General features: G+C 37.0%; 1 protein-coding gene across 1 annotated transcript; it reads right to left on the minus strand.

Moving 5' to 3' along the window:
- Positions 1–348: 348 nt before the first annotated feature.
- On the minus strand, positions 349–19,823 carry LOC131775397 (1-phosphatidylinositol 4,5-bisphosphate phosphodiesterase eta-2-like). Its single transcript, XM_059091498.2, has 26 exons — positions 19,645–19,823; positions 19,255–19,401; positions 16,361–16,561; positions 14,278–14,317; positions 13,843–13,972; positions 12,862–12,971; positions 12,324–12,390; positions 11,390–11,483; positions 10,929–11,046; positions 10,077–10,162; positions 9,059–9,179; positions 8,707–8,795; positions 8,518–8,594; positions 7,836–7,943; positions 7,198–7,380; positions 6,562–6,660; positions 5,832–5,876; positions 5,507–5,603; positions 4,900–5,079; positions 4,157–4,264; positions 3,910–3,980; positions 3,458–3,517; positions 2,859–2,943; positions 2,136–2,282; positions 1,555–1,637; positions 349–1,150 (listed from the first exon to the last, which is right to left on the minus strand). The coding sequence occupies exons 1-26, from the start codon at positions 19,778–19,780 to the stop codon at positions 1,055–1,057; spliced, it is 2,778 nt and encodes a 925-aa protein (XP_058947481.2). The 5' UTR covers positions 19,781–19,823; the 3' UTR covers positions 349–1,054.
- Positions 19,824–21,819: the final 1,996 nt, after the last annotated feature.

Genomic DNA, 21,819 nt, shown 5'->3' on the forward strand with positions numbered 1-21,819 from the left:
GTTGAAATAAACATGTACCCTCTCTCAGAGAGTGCTTCAGGGATGACATCATCAGATCCTTTTCACCTTACAGTGCTTTCTAAAGAATATAGTCGGATTATAGTGTTCAAGGAACCAGTACCAAGCAAAGCGCTTAACGGGCACTTGATAAGAGCAGAAAAAGTGGCCGACGAAGGAAGCTGCCGCGTCTTCTGCTATCTGGAGCCAAATTGTACGTCCATCAATGTAGGTCCTCATGAAGACGGCGGTAGAAGTTGCGAATTAAACACTAAAGCGGATGGAAGCCCCTCGCTTTCCGCACTGCGGCAAAAGAACCGATAAACTTACCATGGAATTGAGGTATGAGATAAAAGAATTGGTTTATTAATTAAATTGTCTCGGGTCACAAGTTCAGGTCCACATTTGCTCTATTATGCGAATTTTGTACCTGAGAAAAACATGCTAGAACAGACATACTGAGTAACTTCATAGCGCCTGGAAGCATATATTAATGATAGATCACCTATGCTTTTTCTTCGTCCAGATCCGTCCAAAACCCATTGTTTTAGAAACAAGAGGCCGCTGATGCAGCTAACAACAACAACGAACGAAACTTATATCTAAATTCGGGTCAGATCATAAATGCAAATGCTTTGACAGATCACCAGTGTTGGAACTAGTGCTGGTTTGTTGCATTAAACATGTACCCTCTCCCAGAGAGTGAGTCAGGGATGACATCATCAGATCTTCAGTGCGACACATACAGCAACTGCAAACGGCAAAAGGGAACTCTGACTTCCCCGACTTTTCACAGTCCATATCCCAACCCTATTCTTGTTCACAACACAGACATTAGTCTTAGAAGATACAAACTCAGAGTTGCACATATCAAAATCTTGGATATTGATAGTTCCTTATGATTCATAGCCCGTAAATAAATTGGGTTACAAGCATTTAAAGTTATCTTCAACATTCAGTTCACAAATCTCCGCCCAGGTGGGCATCCAGCGATCGGAACCATACCGAACTGGTTGCCAGTACCCCTTTAGTGTAATTGTTTGTTCTGTTTTTGTTTCTAAAACAAAGTTGATTCTCTTCGCTGTCTCCTTTTAAACTTCACTCCACCTGAATATCTTCTCTCTGGATTGAATATATCCAAGCCATCTATAATCTGCAAGAAAGCACTGTTCTTAAGATTTGCACCACCAGAAGTGACCAAAACCGAGTTTCTCCACACGGTTTTAATACGCAGAAGCTACAATTGTGAGAAATTAAAATGGACAGTGTGGAGAATTTAAGTTTAGAAACTGGGAGAGAAAGGGTTAACCCGGAGGGAATGAAATGAAATTGTAAACGTTGAAGACGGAGTTAACAGTTACTTCTACTAGAAAGAACAATTTCTTCGCATGATGAACTTTCAGAGTACTAAATTTTTTAACTGTTCGCGGCTCGAGATCACTGGATCTAACCACCGATCTTTCAACCAAGAGCAATCTTCGCGTTCTCTGTCTATTCAGACAATATCATAATTAAGTCTTTAGGAAAGATTCATGAATAGAGCAATAAATATTTCACCTTTTCTCCGTTGTAATCAGCAATTGTAACGTGAACAAATATGGAGGCTTGCTGATTTCCTTCAAGATGCACATGTCTGTAGCCTAAGTAGGCAGTTAAATAAATTTACATCTAAGTGATTATCTGTTTCAACAAGTTGACAGCAACGTACCACAAGAGCAAAATAACCGTTTATTCTGAAAGTCATTCTTCCTAACATAAACACCATAACGAGGCTAGCAGTGCACCCTGGTACCGAGGCTACCTAGCCTACCATACATATCAATATCGACTATCGATGGGTGAGGTGGAGAGAGATGATACCAGTAAGATATTTAAGGATTATCTCTTGTAAAAAAGGCAGCTCTCGCCTGCGGCCGACTGTGGAGTTCTTAACTTGTTGACTTTCGCTCGGTCAACTTCACCGCAAACATTGAAAAACTCAATGGTTCATAAATACACAGAAGTAAAAAAGTTGTAAGCTACCCCTGTCAAAATACACGACAGCACAATTGGACATATGTTTTATTCGAAAAAAATGGATGTATAGAAATGTATTGGTTAACCAACATTTACTGAGAAATGTAAGCTTATCTAGTTACCTGGCATCAGGCTCGAAAATGGATAACTAACTTGACCAATGAAATCTCTACCAATTGGATCCTCGTCCCAAACGACAAAACGGAAATTGGACAGTTCCGGAAAGGTGAGAACAAAGGTAATGGTCTCCTCCCAAACTGGATTGAACCCTATGAAAGAAAGGGTGTAAGACACAACGTGTATTTCATGTCAATAACAACTTCTGCATGACAGGTGCTTACTAAATTTTAGTTTAATTGTAGTTTAATTTAACTAAAATCTAAAGTTTAAATCACGTTTTTTCGTGTCAAAGCATGCCATGTAATGTCTCGTCAACTCACGCGACGTTATGCCACGTCACGTGTCAAGCTGACTTTTACAAACAAGGAATTATTAAATAAGCAAACAATTTTCCTCAAAGTCTTAACAAAAAAACACAATTGAAGAAGGGTTCGTGAGCTGTTTCATTTTTCTTCTAACGATCCGCATTGTGCATGTTAACAAACCACCTTCGTCTACGTAAATGCTCAAGAGTATCACATAAACATTCAGTTCCTGGCAGTGTTCAAGATATTGGCCACACAAGCCTATAACACCACGATTCTGTTTACTACTGTACGAGTCCTGTCGAGCTCGTTAGAGGATCTAAACGAGTATTCGGAAGGACACGAGCAGCATTTAGAACTTTTCTTTCCGAACATATCTGCGTCACGGACTTCAACACCTCTCTCAATAGTTTTCCTCACCATTATCGATGACCGTTTTTGTGCGCCGCTTGCAGTTGTCAGCTGGGATACCTATCACCTCAATCTCTACGTAAGGGTCAATGACCTGTATAAAAAATAATTGAATAGAGCTCAAGTTTAGAGGAAAATTGATACTAAAGGAAAACAAAAGGATTCACTGATTTATTCATTCACTTGATAGACTTTGCAATTTTACCCCTTCGAGAGAAATCACGATCTACCACACGAAGAAAAAATATTTTACGAAAATGGCTTCAGTGAGCCAGATTGGTTTGATAGTTATAACTAACAATGAATAATCCTTCTAACTAAATTAGGGAAGCAAGTGTTCAGAATAGATGGGGAAATACAAAATATTTTCAAGACAGAGTTAATGCTGTTTGGGGGCAAGATGCAAGTTGCAAGCTGCAAATCAGACACGCAATCGGAATTTGCGGTAGGAAAGTTAGTTGTGGGAATAGGAGTTAAACCATGTCATCGACATGGTGTAAACCGCTGAGCCCAACAGGAGATTTACCCTCCTTAACTTCCCGCTTCATTCCTTCCTGAAAACAAATTGAATACGAAGAAACAAACTGCATGTAGAATTTTCTGCATACCTCTCCACGGTCTCCTAAGATGCTGTCTTTTGGCTTTGGCAGTTGTTGGCCACTTATCACCTATCGAAATATAAGCGATACTTTGAGAAATTTAAAAAAAATGAATGAAAAGAAAAGAAAATAAAAAACCTCAACAACAAGGAAAACAAACACTCAAACACGTAAAGACAAGGAAGAACTAGTGGAACTATTCAAAATGCAAGAAATAGAGCAGACTGATAAATGAAAATATTCATTTTTAGAATTGTTCTAAAATCTATAGCTTAATTATCGAACGATTTTAAAGTGTCAACTTCCATGAAAGTGTAATCTCGTACACACCGGTTATAGTTGCTTCATTTATCTTTTTCCCTGGGAGAGCTCAACGTTTTACGTGAATGTCGACAAACATTCAGTCACATTCTTCAAAAGCACATATAGTGCACCTCACACATGTGGTAAAGTCTGTTCACCTTTATTTTACAAGTCTTTCTCCTGACTCCTTTAATATCCGTCCTTGTCATGGGATCAAACTTAGGTTCAGCTGTAGAAAGAATAAAAAAAAAAACACTCTTTTTAAATTCTGGTGGTTTTTTTTTTAAACTGGAATTTCGTTCGAAACGTAGCAAGAAACCCTACGAAGGGATTTACATTTTAAGAGGATGACGATGATGGTTGTCACCAATTGGGAAGACTGAAATTCAAAGTATACTAACAAACCTTCACACATAATATCAGGCTTAAGGACATATCCACAGTTTCCATTTGACTTGAATTTTCCTTTGTATATCTGCATCATTCGTCCTTCTGTTTGATAGTTTAGAGCCACTGAGGAAGAAAATGTGCCAATGTCACTATCCTACTTTAACCACTGAATGAATTGTGAATGATAGAAATTAAAGAAACTCGAAATCAAATCAGAAAAAAGGAAAAAAAAAACAGCACAGGTTACAATTTCTTATCCACATAGTTGGGAAACCTTACCACAACTTGCACTGTTCTCCTCTTCAGACGTTGTCAAAGGCTAATTTGTTTACGGTATTTCGGAGACAAATACTGAGGCATGGAAGGTAGTAAGTGTCCCAAATAAATGTGTAACGGAGTGTAGCTCCTGTTATAATTTTTGTGAGGATGTGCAAAAGGTATTTACCACGTCATTTTTGCAAAATTCCATTTTCTTTACCACTATAATACAATGAACAACTCATAAAGTTTTACTTCATACAATTCGTCAGATTCCTCACGTCATCAACACCACAAAATACGAAAAATGAGGACTGTTCTGCCACGACACCGGGCTTTAACACTAAGGTATGTGATTGGTTTTGGTGACTCGTCATATCTTCCAAATGGCATTTATCAAAGCTGAATTTGCTGAATCTGTGAGAAAGAGTTGCACACTTTAATTATGGCATCTGCCTCGCTGTGGAAGGTAGGTGCAACTGGGCAATACTATCTTTTACCTAGTTGGCAGCCACAGTTCCAGAAGGCTTGTGGATTTGGGTTGCTAGAGTCGATTCTGTAACCTGCCGGGTAAACTCGGCAAAGTTTATATCTTGTGTAACGCACAAATTGTTCGCCTTTTGTGTCAACATATCTGTAAGCTTTCGACTCAGGTACTGAACATACTTCACAGTGGGTATCTGTGAGAAAAAAAATTCAGCTTTCAATGAGACTTGTCTTGGTCATCGTTGAAGAACCAAACTGGAACAGTAATAATTTATCCCCTGGAGGGGGAAGGGGGAGGTTCAAAGGATTTTGGTTTTTGTCACAATAAAATTTACCCGATTCCCCATATAAGGCACGGTTGTATTCAAATGATACCCCTCATTGGCAGTTAATTTACTATAGTCCTCCTCTTACACTCTGTAACTCTGTAAGGGACGACTGATCCTCCCCTCCGTTCCCCCTGAAAACCAAGTGATCCAAAGTGCTCTGACCCCCCCCCCCCTTTCAGGATAAAGATGCAAGATTGGAAGGCTTATGGGCAGAGACCATGTGGAAGACTTACATTCTTTCTTTCTCCTAAGCTCGTGACACATGATATCTGTACATCATACCTTTACGTACCATTCTCATCAAGATCCAGTCCTTTGAATGCTGATGACTTAGTGTAAGCAACAAGATCAGAAAGATGCTTGCTCAACTTAATTTTTCTTATAGAATCCTGTTGACATGAACAAGAGAAAAACAATGGTCAGGAACGATAAATAAACACAACGCAAAGATTTAATCGACCACAGTATTTTCAGCATTCGAAACTTTTTAAAAGGAAATCAAAAAATCGCAAAATGTAGACAACTGAAGGTTAAAAAAACACACTAACAAATAAATCACGGCAAAAAAAATGAAAATAAAAAAAATAGTGAGTAATAATAGTTTGTAAAATACCCACCTCGTCGGTAGAGATAAGCCTTTTTTTGGATCGCCTTCTCGTTTTCTGAGAAATAAAGATAAATCATACTACCAAACTAAACCAACGTTATCAAAAGAGAGTTACCTCACCTGATATCGATTTCGAATTTCTTTCGCGCAAAGCTCGATTCAAATCCGCAGAAATGTACTGATTGAGAAATAAATACATCGGGATTCATATCTATATTCTCCTCGAGAAATTTAGATTGATCACAGTCTAAAAGTTTCCATTTACCGTACCTCGGAAGTCTGACGAAAACTCCTCCAAGAATTGCTCTTAAAAGCAGCGGAAAGGACCCAAAAGATTCGAAGATCATTTCAATAACAAACATTCAACGAAGCAGAAGATCACGGGATAAAAAAACATCCAGAATTAGAGGATGTACCACGCTACAGATTTCCATTAAATCTCAATCTTTGAGAACAAAAAGGAAATTTCTAACTCTTCCCCAGTCGTCTCTCTACTTTAAAAGATTAACGAGGGAAGCGCAAAAGATAAACGCGGGGCAAATGGGAAATTATGTCCAGTTTATCGCAGTGGTGGAAGTTTCTCGCAACCTTGCGGCCGCGTATTAACAAATGACTGGGGAAGAGTCACAGAAAGCGATACCTTAACTTCTAAGAACTTGATGAAGAAATACATTTTACGTACGTTGTTCCTAGTTTGATATATGTATAAAATATCACTATACCTTAAAATACTACTATACCTTATCTTTCTCACTAAAGCTTTGTGTTTTTCTTATTTCAGCAGGCTGATTGCGAGGACCCTGATCAAAGACATATTTTGCAGACAGCGATCTTCCAAGCTGAGAGAAAATAGGAGAGCTTTAAAGCGCGATTTTTTTTCTATGAGCTCACTCCATTCTTCGTATAACAAAACATTTTAAGTAAGATCAGAAAAAAAATTATATTACAATTCACGTACATGTCTTGTTTAAAGGCCGCATTCGCTTTTTAACTAAGGTGCCGACAAGAAGAATTTGTCAAAAAAATCAAGAGCTCCGTTTGTTAGTGATCATTTATTTATTCTCATGACCTTAATGTTTGATTCAGGGCTAATATAATAAGGAGAAATTAGATGCTAGTTACTCGAGGGTCAAGGGTTAAAGACTAAATTTCAAACTCCGCCCGCCTGCTGCAATAAAACGCTACGAAAAAAGCGTATGATTGCAATATATGACTAAAGTATGTTAAAAAATCGTGCTCTCCAACATCAGTAATCAACATTATGTTGTAAAGTGTTCTCTTATTCCTGACAAAACGCCAAGGCATCTATCTCTGTTTCGATCATTATTATTACAAACAAGACCTAACACAATTGATGCAAGGAACTGACTACACACCCTTGGTACACTTTTTGATGCTCCTACTGAAGTGGGTTCTTCCAAAGCCACGGACGTCACAATTGCTGAGCTAAGATCCCCACGAGCGTCATTTTCTTCGTCGTCTTTGTTCGTACGGAGACGCTGTAAGGACGCCAGTGTGCGTCGCCATTTGCGCTCCTTTGCTTTCTGCTCTAATACATTCTGAAATAAGGATAAAAACAACAATTGAAATGTAGGGAAGGAGATAAGCTCACAATTAATTCAGGTGTATAGCTTCTAAAGAAACTTTTGCGCTGGGTCGGTGGGTGGTTGAAACACTGAGCTGATAGTCAAGTGGAGGCGATAAAAGTAGATATTGTATACTTCATAGCGAACTTTTGAAAAGTACTGGGAAGTGGGTTGTTTGCCTGTTAAATATAGAAGTGTGGAGATATGCTTTTGTTTTACGTATGGTGCCGAGAAATGACGTATAAATAAATAAAAAATAATAATAAGTGTTTGTTGATTCTGATGCAAGGGTAGCAATGGGTACTGAAGCTTTCAGTAAAGATTTACAAAGTTAAGGAACTTTCTCAATTTTTGGTTAATGATTAAATGCGTTTTATTCAAAGCGTCTGCAAAGTACAAGTAGCTGGGTGTTGTAGTGGAGTTCTCACCTCATTATCTTTGAACTTAAAAGCCTCCTCCATTTCATCAGCAGAATCTTCTTCTGTTACGTCACCTTCATCTAAATCTTGGTCAAAAGTGGCTGGCAGTTTTTTGGCCTTCAAAAAAAGAAACTTTTGTCATATGCGATTATGCGCTTTGCTAAACCGTCTCCCCCTGCCCCACTGGTTGTTTTAAGTCCCCAGGGATTATAAACGAGAAGCTGATTAAAAGCAGCCAAAATGCGAGCCATCGACTATCCCCACGTACGATGTGGAGTTTTTTTGGTTCAAAAACGTACAGTTTTATACTTTTTGTTTTTTTGGGGTGTAGGGAGAAGGGGTAGTACCAAAGGCTCTACATTGGGGAACTATTCAAGGACCACCAGCTTTTTATTAAAGGGTTTGCCCAATTGAACAATTTTAAGGTAAGAGCAATAATAATAGCATAGGTAAAAGAGCGTCTCACTATCAGTTGTCTTTTTTTTTAAGTTGAAGATCAATTATCACCTTTTTCTTCCATAAATTAAATTATTTGTCAAGCATAAATCTTTGAGGCGTGACTTACGTTGCAAAACAACTTAAATTACATCGAATTTTATAGGTAAACAAGGAGGCAAGGGGAGAAATCTAAAAAACTAGAAAGGGACGTGCAATAACTACAGTATATAACATATTCCTTATTGGTATATACCTTGATCAGAATTTTACCCATTAAGCTCTGCGGCGAGGGTAGATCTTTTCTATCCAAACTTGTCTCGTAGACCAGCTTATCTAGGAAATGTTAAGGCAAATCAAGGTACAAGTTCCTGTAACAGACGTTAGGCAGAGGCAGTCTACTGGCAGAGGATAGTAGATGGTAAAGTAGATCCTTTAAAAAGGATATCTTTAAAAATGTCTCGCATAAGACTCGCCATAACTTTTTGTTGGCAAACACTGCAGTGATTCTCCAACGAAAGAATAACTGGATATCTAGAAAAAAGAAAATGATTAAACTGCATTTGCGCTCAAAATTGTGAATTTTGATGTGGTCTACCTTTAATAACACTTTTAAGACATCAAGATGAGTGCTATAATTATGTGAAGGCACACAATTATAATTAACATTTAATGCTGGTAGAATAATTGAATCATTAGAAAAAACAAACACTCTCAAATATTTCTGACTTTACATTTGCTATGTTTATCGTAATACTTAGTAAGGCCGTTTGGTTTTCAGTGCAGTGCTTTCTTACTTGTTATTAAGAAAGGCAAAGTCGTTGATATTAAGTATGATGTAACGAAATTTCACTTTGGACGTCATCGTGTAACCATGATATACCACAGGTTCACCATCCTTTCCATCCCAGCAGTCAACTGCACAGTTGGAAACACAAAGGAACAATTAAATAAAGAAGAGCCATACAGAATGTTAGATGACCTTATTTGAAATATTCTAACATCTTCAAATCTTATTCTTTGTCATCCAGTGCTAAAGTGAGGAAAGGTAGGGACAGTTGTTATGGTTTTTTAATTTTGTTATATTGGGGAACAGATTTATGCGGTACAGAAATAACTCCTCGACAAATAAACGCGCTAAACAGTTACTTGGAAAACAGCATTGGAAACACCACACGACATGTCCTTTTAATCATTTGTCTTCATAGACATCTTTCTCCCACCACCAACATTTCAGGATATCAATGTGCACTTCAACTGAAAGTGGTTAATTTCGCGTCCAACTACGCATCCAAAGTTTTAATTGATTAATTCTAGCCAAGAGTGAAGTATATTGTGCAAGGTTTAGAGTCGAAAGCGGTCGAAAGAGTGTCGTAAGATCAAAAGCAAAGTAATCACGACGGCCAATCAGAATGAAACGAATTATCACAAAGGAGCCTATGAGAACTAAGGTAAATGAAAGCAAGCTGCTTGAAAGGCGGGAAACGCAAGTAACAAGCTGCAACTGGTTTACATTTTGAGACTGCTTGGATGAGAGTCTGGCGCGCGTTTTCTACACCAATCACATTGAGCAGTGAAACGAACTAAAGTAATCCCGGGTTACTTTTGACATTTATTGAAAAGCGCTTTCCGTACATATAAAGAGAATTAATAATAATAAAGCTTAATAACCAAGAAGAAGCATTATCGCGTACTAAGGATCTTCACTCGGAAATAAACAAAAACAAACGACCGGACGATAAAACGAATAAACTTAAAATTATCATTTGAAGGCCATCAAAGCCTATCAAAAGGCACAAAAATACAAATCCTTACTTTCGATACACCGACAACCCGACTGCAGGACCTTTACGTATATATCCATACTTGAATTAGATGTCAGCTGATCTCCGAGGAGGTAGCTACAAAGACAAAGTTAGAGGGACTGGGCATGAGCATTGATTCAGTCGATTGCCCAAACAACCCTTTTTCGGGCAAAGTCTTAACAAAATGAAAGCTGATCCTGTCAACGTTGTATTATCTAGTTAGTGTTTTAAACGTTTTCATTCGGCTTCTGGCCAAGGGACATTTTTATCAGGCTTAAAAACCCCCCGCCATCATCACCTCTTGAAGGTTTTATGATCTGAGGTAAACAACACTCGATTATTCGGCTGCTGAGGTAGATTTTAAAGGAAGACTGACTTGTCACTGTTGATTCACCGAACCATTGTGATTGGAGTTTCCAGAGGATGATTCCTACAAAGAGCACACTGAATTTTTCGCATCTTTTTTTTTCTGGTATGACTGTGTCAACGATTAACCGTTAAATGATTACCCATATTCCCATAACTATTCCGTTCGTATTTCCTATGATACTGCCAAGAAGAATTTGTTTGACAATCAAGAGCTTTCTACACTGATTCTCATTTCCTTTATTCTGGTGAAATTTACATTTGATTCAAGAATGATACTGTAGAGAGAAATAAGAGGCCAGTAACTCTTAAAAAGCCAGTAACTCTTAAAAAGCCAGTAACTCTTAACCGTTAGAAGGCTTCCAAACATGAGTTTTCAAATGTGTACATTCCTTTTCGGAAATCTTCTCTGATTTAAAAGGTCGTGTCAGTTCGTTTGGAATGAATACTACTGAATACCAAACAAACAAACAAACAAACAAACAGGTCAACATACGTGTTGTGTGAAGAAGCAATGAAGTAATGAGACAGAGGTCTGGTCATATCTTGGTTGACTCTGGAGTGTTCTGGATTAAATATATCACCTTCTGGACCTAAAAGATAGCTTGTGAAACCTGTGATGTGATACCAAACGAGAAAAGAAAAAGGTGAAAACTGCGAAAACAGAAAGATAAATAGGGAGAAACGGCTATGGGGAATCCCGAATTCCCCTCTCCCCCCCCCCCCCCCTCCCACACACACACACACACACAAACTATGGAAGACTGACTTAATCTGATTTAGATTAACACTTTCATTCGATGGTTATTGAAAGTCTTCGAGGAGACTTAACAGGGAAAAATTGTTACAGCTATACCCAACACTCGCGGCGGGAATTTACGGTCAAGTCGACGACGCGATATGAAATGGTAAAATTAATAATGGTAGTATTATTATTATTACAATAATGTAAAATACCATCAATTCCAAGAATGCCTACACTTCTGTTTTCCAGCACAGGTTCGTAGGTTTGAATGATTTTGCAGCAGTCCTCTCCTGTCACATCTTTCATCTACATGAATTACCGTCATGACAGTAAATTATACAAAATTAGTGAGCGCATGGAGTCACTTAAAGACAAATGATAACGGAAAGTCGAGAACCAGAGGACTTTTTAGGTGTTTACAAACATACAAAGTTAAATAAGAGAAGGTGAAGGTTTATGGCCTCTTATGTAAAAAAATTTAAAACAAAGTTAACAAAAAGAAAGGCGCGAATATAAAACGTCATAATCGTGTTTAGGCACTTTTTTCTAAACGTTTACAGGTAACCTTGATCTTAAGTGAATTCAAATACCCCCAAGAAATGTTGCGTCGCCCAAGTTAGATGGACTGTATTTGATAAGACAATCATATTACGCGAGTTACGCACATGTATTGACAAACTTGAAAACTTGAAAATTCTCAGGGCTTTCAATTGATGAAAGGAAAAAAACAACAACCTGCGTGGACCAAGGCTAACGAACAAAATAAACGGAGAGAGTGCAAGAACAGCGAGGTGTGATCTTGAGACAATCGTGTTCTACTCAGCATTAAGAGCGAGGCTCTGTTGCCCTTCTATATGTGATTTCTTTTTTTGAGATATGCCACCAAATCTGAAATAGGCAATAGCTTTAACATGTAATTTGTCTGTGAATATGCAACTGTTGCATTTTTTTAGTTGCATTCTGACGAATAATCAAAAACTTTAATCGAGATAACATGTAGCAACATAATCACACTTAGGGGCAAGGTGACTTAGCTGAAGGCCGGTTACATAACCGGGTGACTGGCGTGAGTGATCTACTAGCGATGGCGGTTCTTAAATAAGTTTATTTTGCTAACTTGCACGGTATAGTAAATTTAATACGTACCTGCTGTTCTTTCTCTAAAAAAACTTTTAGTTCAGCTACCGTCATGTGCTCCTTACTATTCCCATATCTGACAACATTTTTTAATAAAATGAGGTTACTACCATCCTATATGCTAATGAAACCTAAATTTCGTTTTCCTTATTAATGTTATTCTCATGGAGAGCTAACGCTTTTAACTTTGGATTTTATGCATCAGAGACTTACTGAGTTTCAGTCTTATCAGTTCAACATTCTATTCACAGTTAGGATTCTCTCAAGTAGATCCCAAGTGACTCTAGCTTTACCAGGCTACTAGGCTGTATAACTTTGCTTTTATGGAATCTCTTAATTGCTGTGCAACCGTGGCTCCTGATAAAAGCCTGTTCAAACACCCTGAGTATCTACCAACAGCAGACTTTTACCAAAATGGTGCATGCAGGATCGTTCAAAGGCATTCATTTGAGAATTCAAATGTAGTTCTATGTTGATTCAGAGGGCTTATTTAAGAAGGAAGGATATGAATCACAGCTTTAGATATTTTAAAAGTATTCAAACTTACTTTAATAACAGAAGGTAGAGCTCCCTCCTGGTCGATATGCTCTTATAAAAGTTAATAAACTCATTGAAATCCAGTAAACCATCAGAATCTTGATCATCAGTGTCTGCTGCCTGGGGTTGAAACAATTAAAGTTGCTCATATCAAATAAAATTGTGACAAATAGGCAAACCAACACATCTGCAAACAAACCTGTTTATCAAGCTAACAAACGAGGCATAATAATAAAGGTTAAAAAATTTAAATATTGCCAAATTATGAGAATATAAATAGGGTAAATAAATAGTATCTGAGGTTTCAGTTGTAAATGAAAACTAATACCAACTAGGTCACAAAGCTTTACATGTATCTATAAAAGCTGCTTGAGGAAGTAAAATTTTTAATGAGTATTCACCTCAAATACAAAGCTACTGTAACATAACACTTGTCCTTTAGTCTACTAGGCAATGCTGCCTTGGCAAGATGACCATTAAGGCTGGGTTTTCATGACCCTGCATAAATGACTGACCCACATTATCAAACTATAAGAGTTCAATTGGTAACTGAGAATCTTCCATCCATAGCTAAAACAAACTATATAAATACCACTATTAAATGAAGCCTTGACTGCTTAAACAAGATGTCATGAAACCAATGAAAATGTCTAATAACGGGAAGCTTCCTTAGAAAAAAATTGGCCAACAAGCACCAAATGAACAAAAACTGGAAACAAGTTCAAGCAAAACTGCAGTTTTTTATTTTCAGCAAGGGGCCATTTTTGGTTGTATGACATACTGCTGCAATTATAATTGTCAAACAAGAAGTCTTTTGCTTACAGGTGTCCTAAAATGATCATAATTGAGGGAATACTGGCAATGGTTAAAAATCACACAGTCTAACATCCAAAAAATTCTAGGTAAACCACAACCAAAAATACAAACAATACTTTCACTGAAGTATCAGGTCATCTGGTAAAAGGAAAGACTGAAATACACACACACACACCTTAAATGTCTCTCGTAATTTCCTATTTGATATTTTAACATTGAGTTTGTGCATCAAAGAAAAGACTTCATCAACGCTTAAGAGACCATCTCCACTTTTGTCCGCTGAGAGAAAAACCTCTTTTAACCATCTACACAATTGTGAAGGAGAACACAGCAAGGAACAAAACTTGAAAACAAAACAGCAATAATACAGACAAACAAAACAAAAAACTAACTCTGACTCTGTGCATGGAAAAAGTTGAGATTTCAATTTTGGAGAAAATACATCAGAGTAAGGTACTATGGAAAAAGATTTGGGCTTTGGGAATTCACATGGAATTATGGCCAACAAAAGAAGAGAAATAGAAACATATCAGCCAAAAAAAAAGTAAAGGATAGTGGCCACTACAATGAAAAAAAAAATTAGGTCTCTCCTTAGTCTAAAAAAGGATACTGGTCTCGGGAGGTCTGCCGCCGCAGTGGTTCATCTTCAGCTGCAACATAAGGTTAATCCATTATGTTTCATTGTATCAATTTGATGAAGAGATTATTACTTGCAGGTTATTATCTTGTCTTTCAGTGTGGGAAAAAAAATTTCTACCCAAGAAATAGCTGCCTGCCTCAAACAGATGCTTCATATACATGTGGATATCACTGACTTTTATCTACAATTATAAATGAATTAACATTCTTTAAATACACTTTGAAAGAAATGTGGCATTATGGAGAAGTTAAATAGAAGTGGCCACCTTTTCTGGTTTTGCCAGAAGCACTTGGCTATTTATTCATTTATTTGTTTATGTATTCATTTACACCTGTAATCTTATATATCAAAGACCTGGGAAACATCCCAATTGGTAATTGTGGGAAAAGACATGTTACATCTTAATAAGGAGTTACTTGAAGTCTTAAAGCTTGCAAAGAACATGAACAAAAAACAAAACAAAAAAGTGCATTAATAAACAAACAAGCAAATAAGTGGAGGTATTAAATTAAATTATAGTTATAAGTTGAATTGAAGCTGGCAAGACAGGCCAGTAAACATGAAATAATTAGAGACACCTACCTGGAAAGATTCCTAAGGAGAGAGTGAAGTGTGCAAAAGGGTAGATGAGACAGTGAAAAGGCAATAATGTAAGGTTAGAACAAGTATTAGTCACTAGTTTAAGATTAGAAGTGATACTGAAGTTAAAGAATTAAGAATTGGAGATGAAGTAATATAATGTAAGAATGAAAGAGGCATTAGTTTGATGACAGGGTTTCAATTGTTATTTAGTCTCTCTGTTTTCGAGACCATCAAGCTACGTGCCATTCAGTAAAAAGGCAATTCATAGAAATGAGAACACTGGTTTTTTTCATGTTTTTCGTAGAGTAGCTACTCCCCTCTTAATCAAAGTCTAGGGGGGGAGGGGGGGTCACTTATTAGAGATTTCAATTACAATACAATGTATTGGTCTCACAGGTCCTCCATTTCTCATTTTTACTGTAACATCACATTTTAGACCAAAAAGGCAGTTCTATTCTAATTAACACTAATACTTATAACCACTCAACCTCACAGACAAGAGGGCCAATTCCCACATACATCCTCCTCAATCCTGTTAGCTTACTATGGTCATGGCATTTCAAACATGGTGTATATGCCACAAGTTTTCCATTTCCCTGACTAATTACTTTGTAATAGTGTTTATATGTTGAGGAAATTGTTGGGTTGAAATATAATACAAAGACTTGCCAGTAGATAGTTGTCAAGCGGCAAAGCATCAGCGCGTATATTAACCATAGCCCGGACTCAAGCACAAGAGCAATATCATTCAAATCTTATGAAGAAGCTTCGAATTTATTTCCATTCCCTTTTTGGCCACTAAGCTGCCCCTTCTATAACCCTTAACCCATCTAAACTGATTTTTAAAAAGTTATCAACCCCTGAACTACTTCACTGACTATACCAGTTGTGTCGTTCGGTATCAAAAAACACCTAGAGAGAAGTACCCTTCCGAAACCATACGGTTTTTATCTCAGTCTTTAAGAACTATCTATCATAATTTTTCTCTTACCCGGTTTGATGATGTTAAGAGGGCACAGTCGTTCGAAAATTGTCTCCAATACGTGCTAATATGTTTAAGACACGCCAAACGCTGCCATTATCAAAATAAAACTTAGGAACCTGGCCGTACACGCTGGACGTCGCTGAGTCAAACTGAATTGGCGGGAAAGTATCTGCAGCTGCTTTGTTTATGCAAAAACTTTGACTCAACAACGCCTTTATGCGTAATTTTGTAACTTCTGATTTGTTTCAAAGAGATTGCTGAGAGAACGTGAATAGACAGGAGAGACTCGCTCCTCGGTTCCTAGCGAAGTTGGTGAACATGATTTAAATTGGCGACGCAAGACTTTGCAATTTTTTTTCACCGTCGAAGGCAAATTTCATAAAATAAAGAGTCTTTTGAAGCCAAAATGCGAATAGACCCATAACTGCATTAAAACACTTAAAAACTGATATGTTGCATGTGTCGTGTCGTGTAAGTATACTGTACCTGATCTCTTAGCCAACAAGTAACGAAGGCCCACAGTCCAATGCAAAAATTCTTCTTGAGTTTGAAAAACTAAGTCAAGCGTGGAAAACTCCTCCCCATGGATAATAGAAAAGCAGCTATTTTCTGAGTAAACCTCTGGGCACTGAGTGAAGGCATCCGTTGTGAAACCTTCGCGAACTTCCCTCACAGACGCCAGTGGAACTGAAAGAGAGGCAATTAGTAGGTACATGTCTAGATCTACCACCCTTGAAAAAAAGTCTTTAGACAGGGAGAACTATGCGGTGGTAAAATCAACAGATTTTAGAGCCTTGCATCCGGAAGTACCCTCTACCCCCTTGATCTGCAATGTTGGTAAGAGTACCGGAAACGTTATGGCTTACAACCATGACAAAAGCTGCATTTGTTTTTAGATATCTTTTTACGGCTTAAAGCCAAGACAAAAGCTGCAGTTGTTTTCAAATTTTATTCAGGGAAGGGAGAGGAGTATGAGAAAAGCTTAGAAGGCTCTCATGAGAATAATTTTACAATATGGAAAACATATCTTTTGTTCAAGGGTCTGGGTATGCATGACAAAGTTGTTGCATCCCAACAACTTTTGACCAGAATTATAGAAAGGTCAGCAATATTAGAAGACAACTGTATTGCAATTTAACGGAAAATGTTGAGATGAAAGAAGCAAGTTTAAAACGGCCTAATTCTTCTGCTTTGCTTAGCAGGTGTGCATTATGTCGATGAGGTTATGACTTTCAGACACTATGATAAGCAGGTGACGCATGCAACGCTTAGGCTTATGTCTCGTTAGTTGGAAATTTCAGTCAACGATTGAGAAAATTTGGAGACATTGGAGACTGAGTAAGTCGGATGTAAGGTCATTTTGTCCCAGATAACGAAAAAATAAAGAAACGAAATACTAACGCGAGCGAAGGCGAACACGAAATTCGCGAGTTTTCTTGCAACGTCAGGGTTTCTAGTTAGCTTCTAGAAGAAACAAATTATGCCATTATTGCGATATACGCGCGAAAAATGAGAGTAAGTACTCTTGATGCGATTCCAAGAGTTTGTTAAATGTTTTGTTTGAGCGCCTGTTAACTTAATTCGACACCAAGTCCAATTTCCAGACAGGCTAAAAGTTTAGTAATATGCAAATAAAACACATTAATCGAAGCTTTTGTTTGCTTCAGACATAACATTTAGGATACATATTTACCTGAGTTTCATCTTGTTAACACATCGTGGGCATTTCGGTCGCACCTACGTGTGTAAAGGGTCTTACTAACGTAGAGAATCAAGTGCCATGCGAGCAAACATCAATCCCAAATTGCCACCCTTTTAGCATGAGATTAAAACTTGTGAGCATAAAACACTAATGGTAAATTAGTGATGATGATGAATAAATGAATGACAGTTCAGGCGACCAGTCGGGAGGATGAGAGCTTGAAACAATCACGGATAGTTGACGGAAAGCGGCTACCAATACTTCTAAGGAATTATCATTAACAGCCGAGCAGAAAATTGAAGGAAAAAAATATGTATATTATTTATTTCTGCGCGTATTTAAATGAGCTCAACTTTAACTCTTGTGTAGTGTTGTTTATATGATTTTTTCTGAGAAGTGTTTTTCATTAGGAGTGATGTTTCTAACCTTAAAAATTGCGATACGAAGTTGTAGTTTTCTACTTTCATTTCAGTTGGCGGCCCACGGATGTTAAAGGAGTACTTGTTGTATGAGAGAACATGAAGATCTCTTTTTTGAGTGGATATTTGGTTGGAATCCTCTGGGCATATTACTTAGACTAATGACTTCTTCAGTAGCTGCACCTTACTAAGAGTTAGTTTAGCTCCTCCTCTTATTCTTGAGTCGGGTTGATTACAGCACATTTACCCTTCTCATGGCTTTCGTACGCCTTGAAGTCTGGTTTTATATGTGTTAGTAAAGTGCGACATAATTAATCTTATTAAGCACAAAATCCAGTTTATTCCATTACGCGACCATTTCGAGGGATTTTCGAATCAGTGGCGGGTAATAGCATTACGCTTTATTAAACCTTCCCAACGCGTAATAATTATAGCAAAATTGAGATTCATCTCTTTCGATAAATGCATAGAACTTCAAGTGGGGTAAGCTATTTCATTTTATACTTTTCTTGTAAATAGATAAGGAAAAAGGTTCAACGTGAGGGCCAATCCTTCATCAATTATTAATCAAAAGTGGCTAAGTCTTTTCTACATTTATGGAAAATAGAATTATATCAAACAGACATGCCTTGCTTCTTATAATAAAAAAATTTTCCCTTATATACACAGACCCAACTGTGAAGAATACTACTTTCATATATTCACAGTCGAAGAATACAACTATTTTGTTTCAAAATTAATAACTTTTTCTCAAATCCATTTGAACGATAGCTATCCCATTCCAAACAACTAATCAAGATGCGAAATATCTCTTTTGCGTTTTTTAAATGTTTATCTATACGCGTAAATACTTTCTGTCTAGATTTTAAATATTTCTTTAAGCGTGAGAGGGGTCACAGTCTAATACTCTTAATCAATTTTTTTCAAAAACTTTTCTTTAAGGAAGGCATTATAACAAATGCAAATAACAGTAAGTTTGAAGATATAACATCTTATGCAAAATCTTTGCCTTCTCTTTTAGCGTGTACCACCACAAAAGAAGAAAAAAAAAGATAAAATTAGTAACAATTCAAAGCAGAGTCTTTAAATTCATCTAAAAAATCTCTTCATACGCAAGCTCGAGTAAATTGGTTTTGGCTTTTATCTTAATAACTGAGAGATGAAGAAAAAATCTAAATTCAAACTCACACTTACGACATCTTGTTTTACAGTAGCATATATTTGAGTTAAATTAACGTTAAATTGAAACTTTGACTTACTTTTCGCACGGTCTCCCTTTTTGGAAGGTGTCCAACGGATGTTTAAAGATTGTTGATCAAGGAAGAACTTTCGTGGATATTTCTTGGATGAACTTCGCAATTTTATGACCAATGCTCCCTTTTGCATAATATCGATGGACTCTCCGACTATAAACAGAACATACGATATTGATTTAGGCAATTTTCCTTATAGTGTTTATAGCAATAGCTAGCTTTCCCATGTAATTTAGGCGTTGGAGAACCGTGGTCTTATCAAACAAATCAGTAAATAAATGGGATTTTAAAGCTCTAGATGCTTATTTTTGCATCTGTTAAACACAAAATTCTTGTAAACAACTTCATGGACACATGATCAAAACAACAAGAGAGGCAATCGAAATAAGTACTTACTGTTGGCAAATTTATGGTTTTCGGCACATTTTGCTGCCCTGCGGTGTTGTAATGTTTTCCATCTATGCACAGACGTTTTGGCGATGCTTGCCTCGTGGCTCAGTGATTCGATATTTTGCGTGGTAACACTCTTCATTTTGTTATTTCTAGGGATTTTTTAAACACCTCATACTCGTATTTCGGAAAAAGCTCCTAGGGAGGATATGAAAAAAGTGACATTAGTAACAGGTGATTAAGCACCGTGAACACTTTGCATTATTAATTTGAGAGACGATAAGACTCGACCTGATTGGCTGACAGGTTAAGTGTAACCGGTGTGATGTAACAACAAACGTATTGCTATGAGGGAACCATATTAGCTACATTACTTGTGGTTTAATTATCGTTTTTTAATTATTCACCACAGGAAAATATATCTATATTGCTACAAATTTTCCTTTGAAAAGCACAGGAAACGTCGAAGGCTATCCAGATAAAATTTTTACATTACTGCATCAAGTTAGGAAGTTGTCGAGAATCCATTAAGTGAACTTTTCGCTCTTCAAGCTTACTCCACGCTTTTTCTTTAGTGAAGAACATTTTGCATTATTTGCCCTCGTCATAATACAATTGTGCCCTGAGGAAATGCTGTCTTTAACGTTTGCGTGCTAAAATCCCCATGTAATCTCCTTGCTCTAATTGGAAGCGAAGATAATCCATATTAACACTGGAAATTCTTACAAAACAGAGAATGAGTACGTTAAAACTGAAAACTTTTTGCACACCAAACTATTATTGAAAGATATCCCCTTCCATCTATTTGGTCATCTAATTGAGGTAGCAGTACAAATTTATGGAGCGATGTGAAGTTCCGGTTTCCTTTCCTTTTGGCAATGTATAAAAAGAGTTAGGATACCTGGAATACTAATGATTACAAATACATGATTATCAAGAGATAAATAGATACATCTTTTTGCACGACGTCTCCTTCCATTCGTCGTTAATATAGCTTTTCTGTTTCGAATTTTCCTTTTAAGATCAAAGTAGTGAGGGTATAAAACAAAAACTAAAGAAAAGACCTAAGTGCTATACTTGATTAGAAATGCACATAAATGAAAATTACCTTGGAATAGTTTGTTGAATGCAGGAAATTTTAAACTTAAAGGTTACTGCATGCATCTTGGCAAAGCAGTTAAAAGAGAATTACCGGTTAGGAGGAACCGCTTCGTGTTTGTCTCTTATATGAGGGCTCTTATCTCAGCGACAGAGAAGCAGTTGGAATCGATTGAAGAAAAAAAAACCTAATAATGAAATAGCATTTAGTGTGTTTTTCAGATATTATCTCCCAGCGATAGACTATGCAATTTCAGGTTGCTACTTGAGGTAGCTGTACTGTATCTTGCATCTATTTGAGGGTAAGTACAAATGACTAGGTACATGTTGAAGACTGTTTGAAATGTCTATTTTAGCTAGTCGAGTCATTGTGACTTGGTCTCGAACGAGGCATTTTGGTCTCACAGTGTTCCCCTTCACGCAGGAGTGTAAATGAGTACCAGCAAACAGTCAAAGAAACTTGGGGAATTGACAGGCGATTAATTACGACTGAAGAGTTTAGCTTACGGGAACCAGGATAAGCAGTGCTAGTAGTAAAAGGGAGTAGTTTGTAAAGAAACTGTGGTGCTGTGTCAGTGGGGAGTATATTAAGATAAGTTTGGACTTATTTGCTTGTTTGATAATGAAAATTGGCCACCATAAAGAGTTTCTAAGCTGACGTTTCGAGCGTTATTCTTTCTTCAGAGCGAATGCACTGATGCGAATGCCGGTAATGGCTACCTGGCTCAAAAGTGTCAACCTAAATGTAACAGCAACAACAGCAAGGTCAATTTGTACTTTAAAGTAACTAATTAAACAGTAAATGAATTGACAATACATACAGCTGCTGGTTACTGAAAATATTTATAAAGCTAAACTAGCACCATTTAACGAGGAAAGAGGCCTTGCTGTATTCAACTGAATTATTTACATATATACACCTAATTAAAAGAAAACGATTACGGAACAAATACATAGATAATTTTTACAATGAATTTTTATCAATAAAATAAACAAATAACAGAAATTGCAAAATACAGCAATTATTAGTAAAACTTCATAGAAATTAACGAAATGCGAAGATAATTCTCTCTTAAATGAATA

This window comes from Pocillopora verrucosa, chromosome 9 (genome assembly GCF_036669915.1).
Source record: "Pocillopora verrucosa isolate sample1 chromosome 9, ASM3666991v2, whole genome shotgun sequence".
In the NCBI taxonomy this organism is placed as follows: domain Eukaryota; kingdom Metazoa; phylum Cnidaria; class Anthozoa; order Scleractinia; family Pocilloporidae; genus Pocillopora; species Pocillopora verrucosa.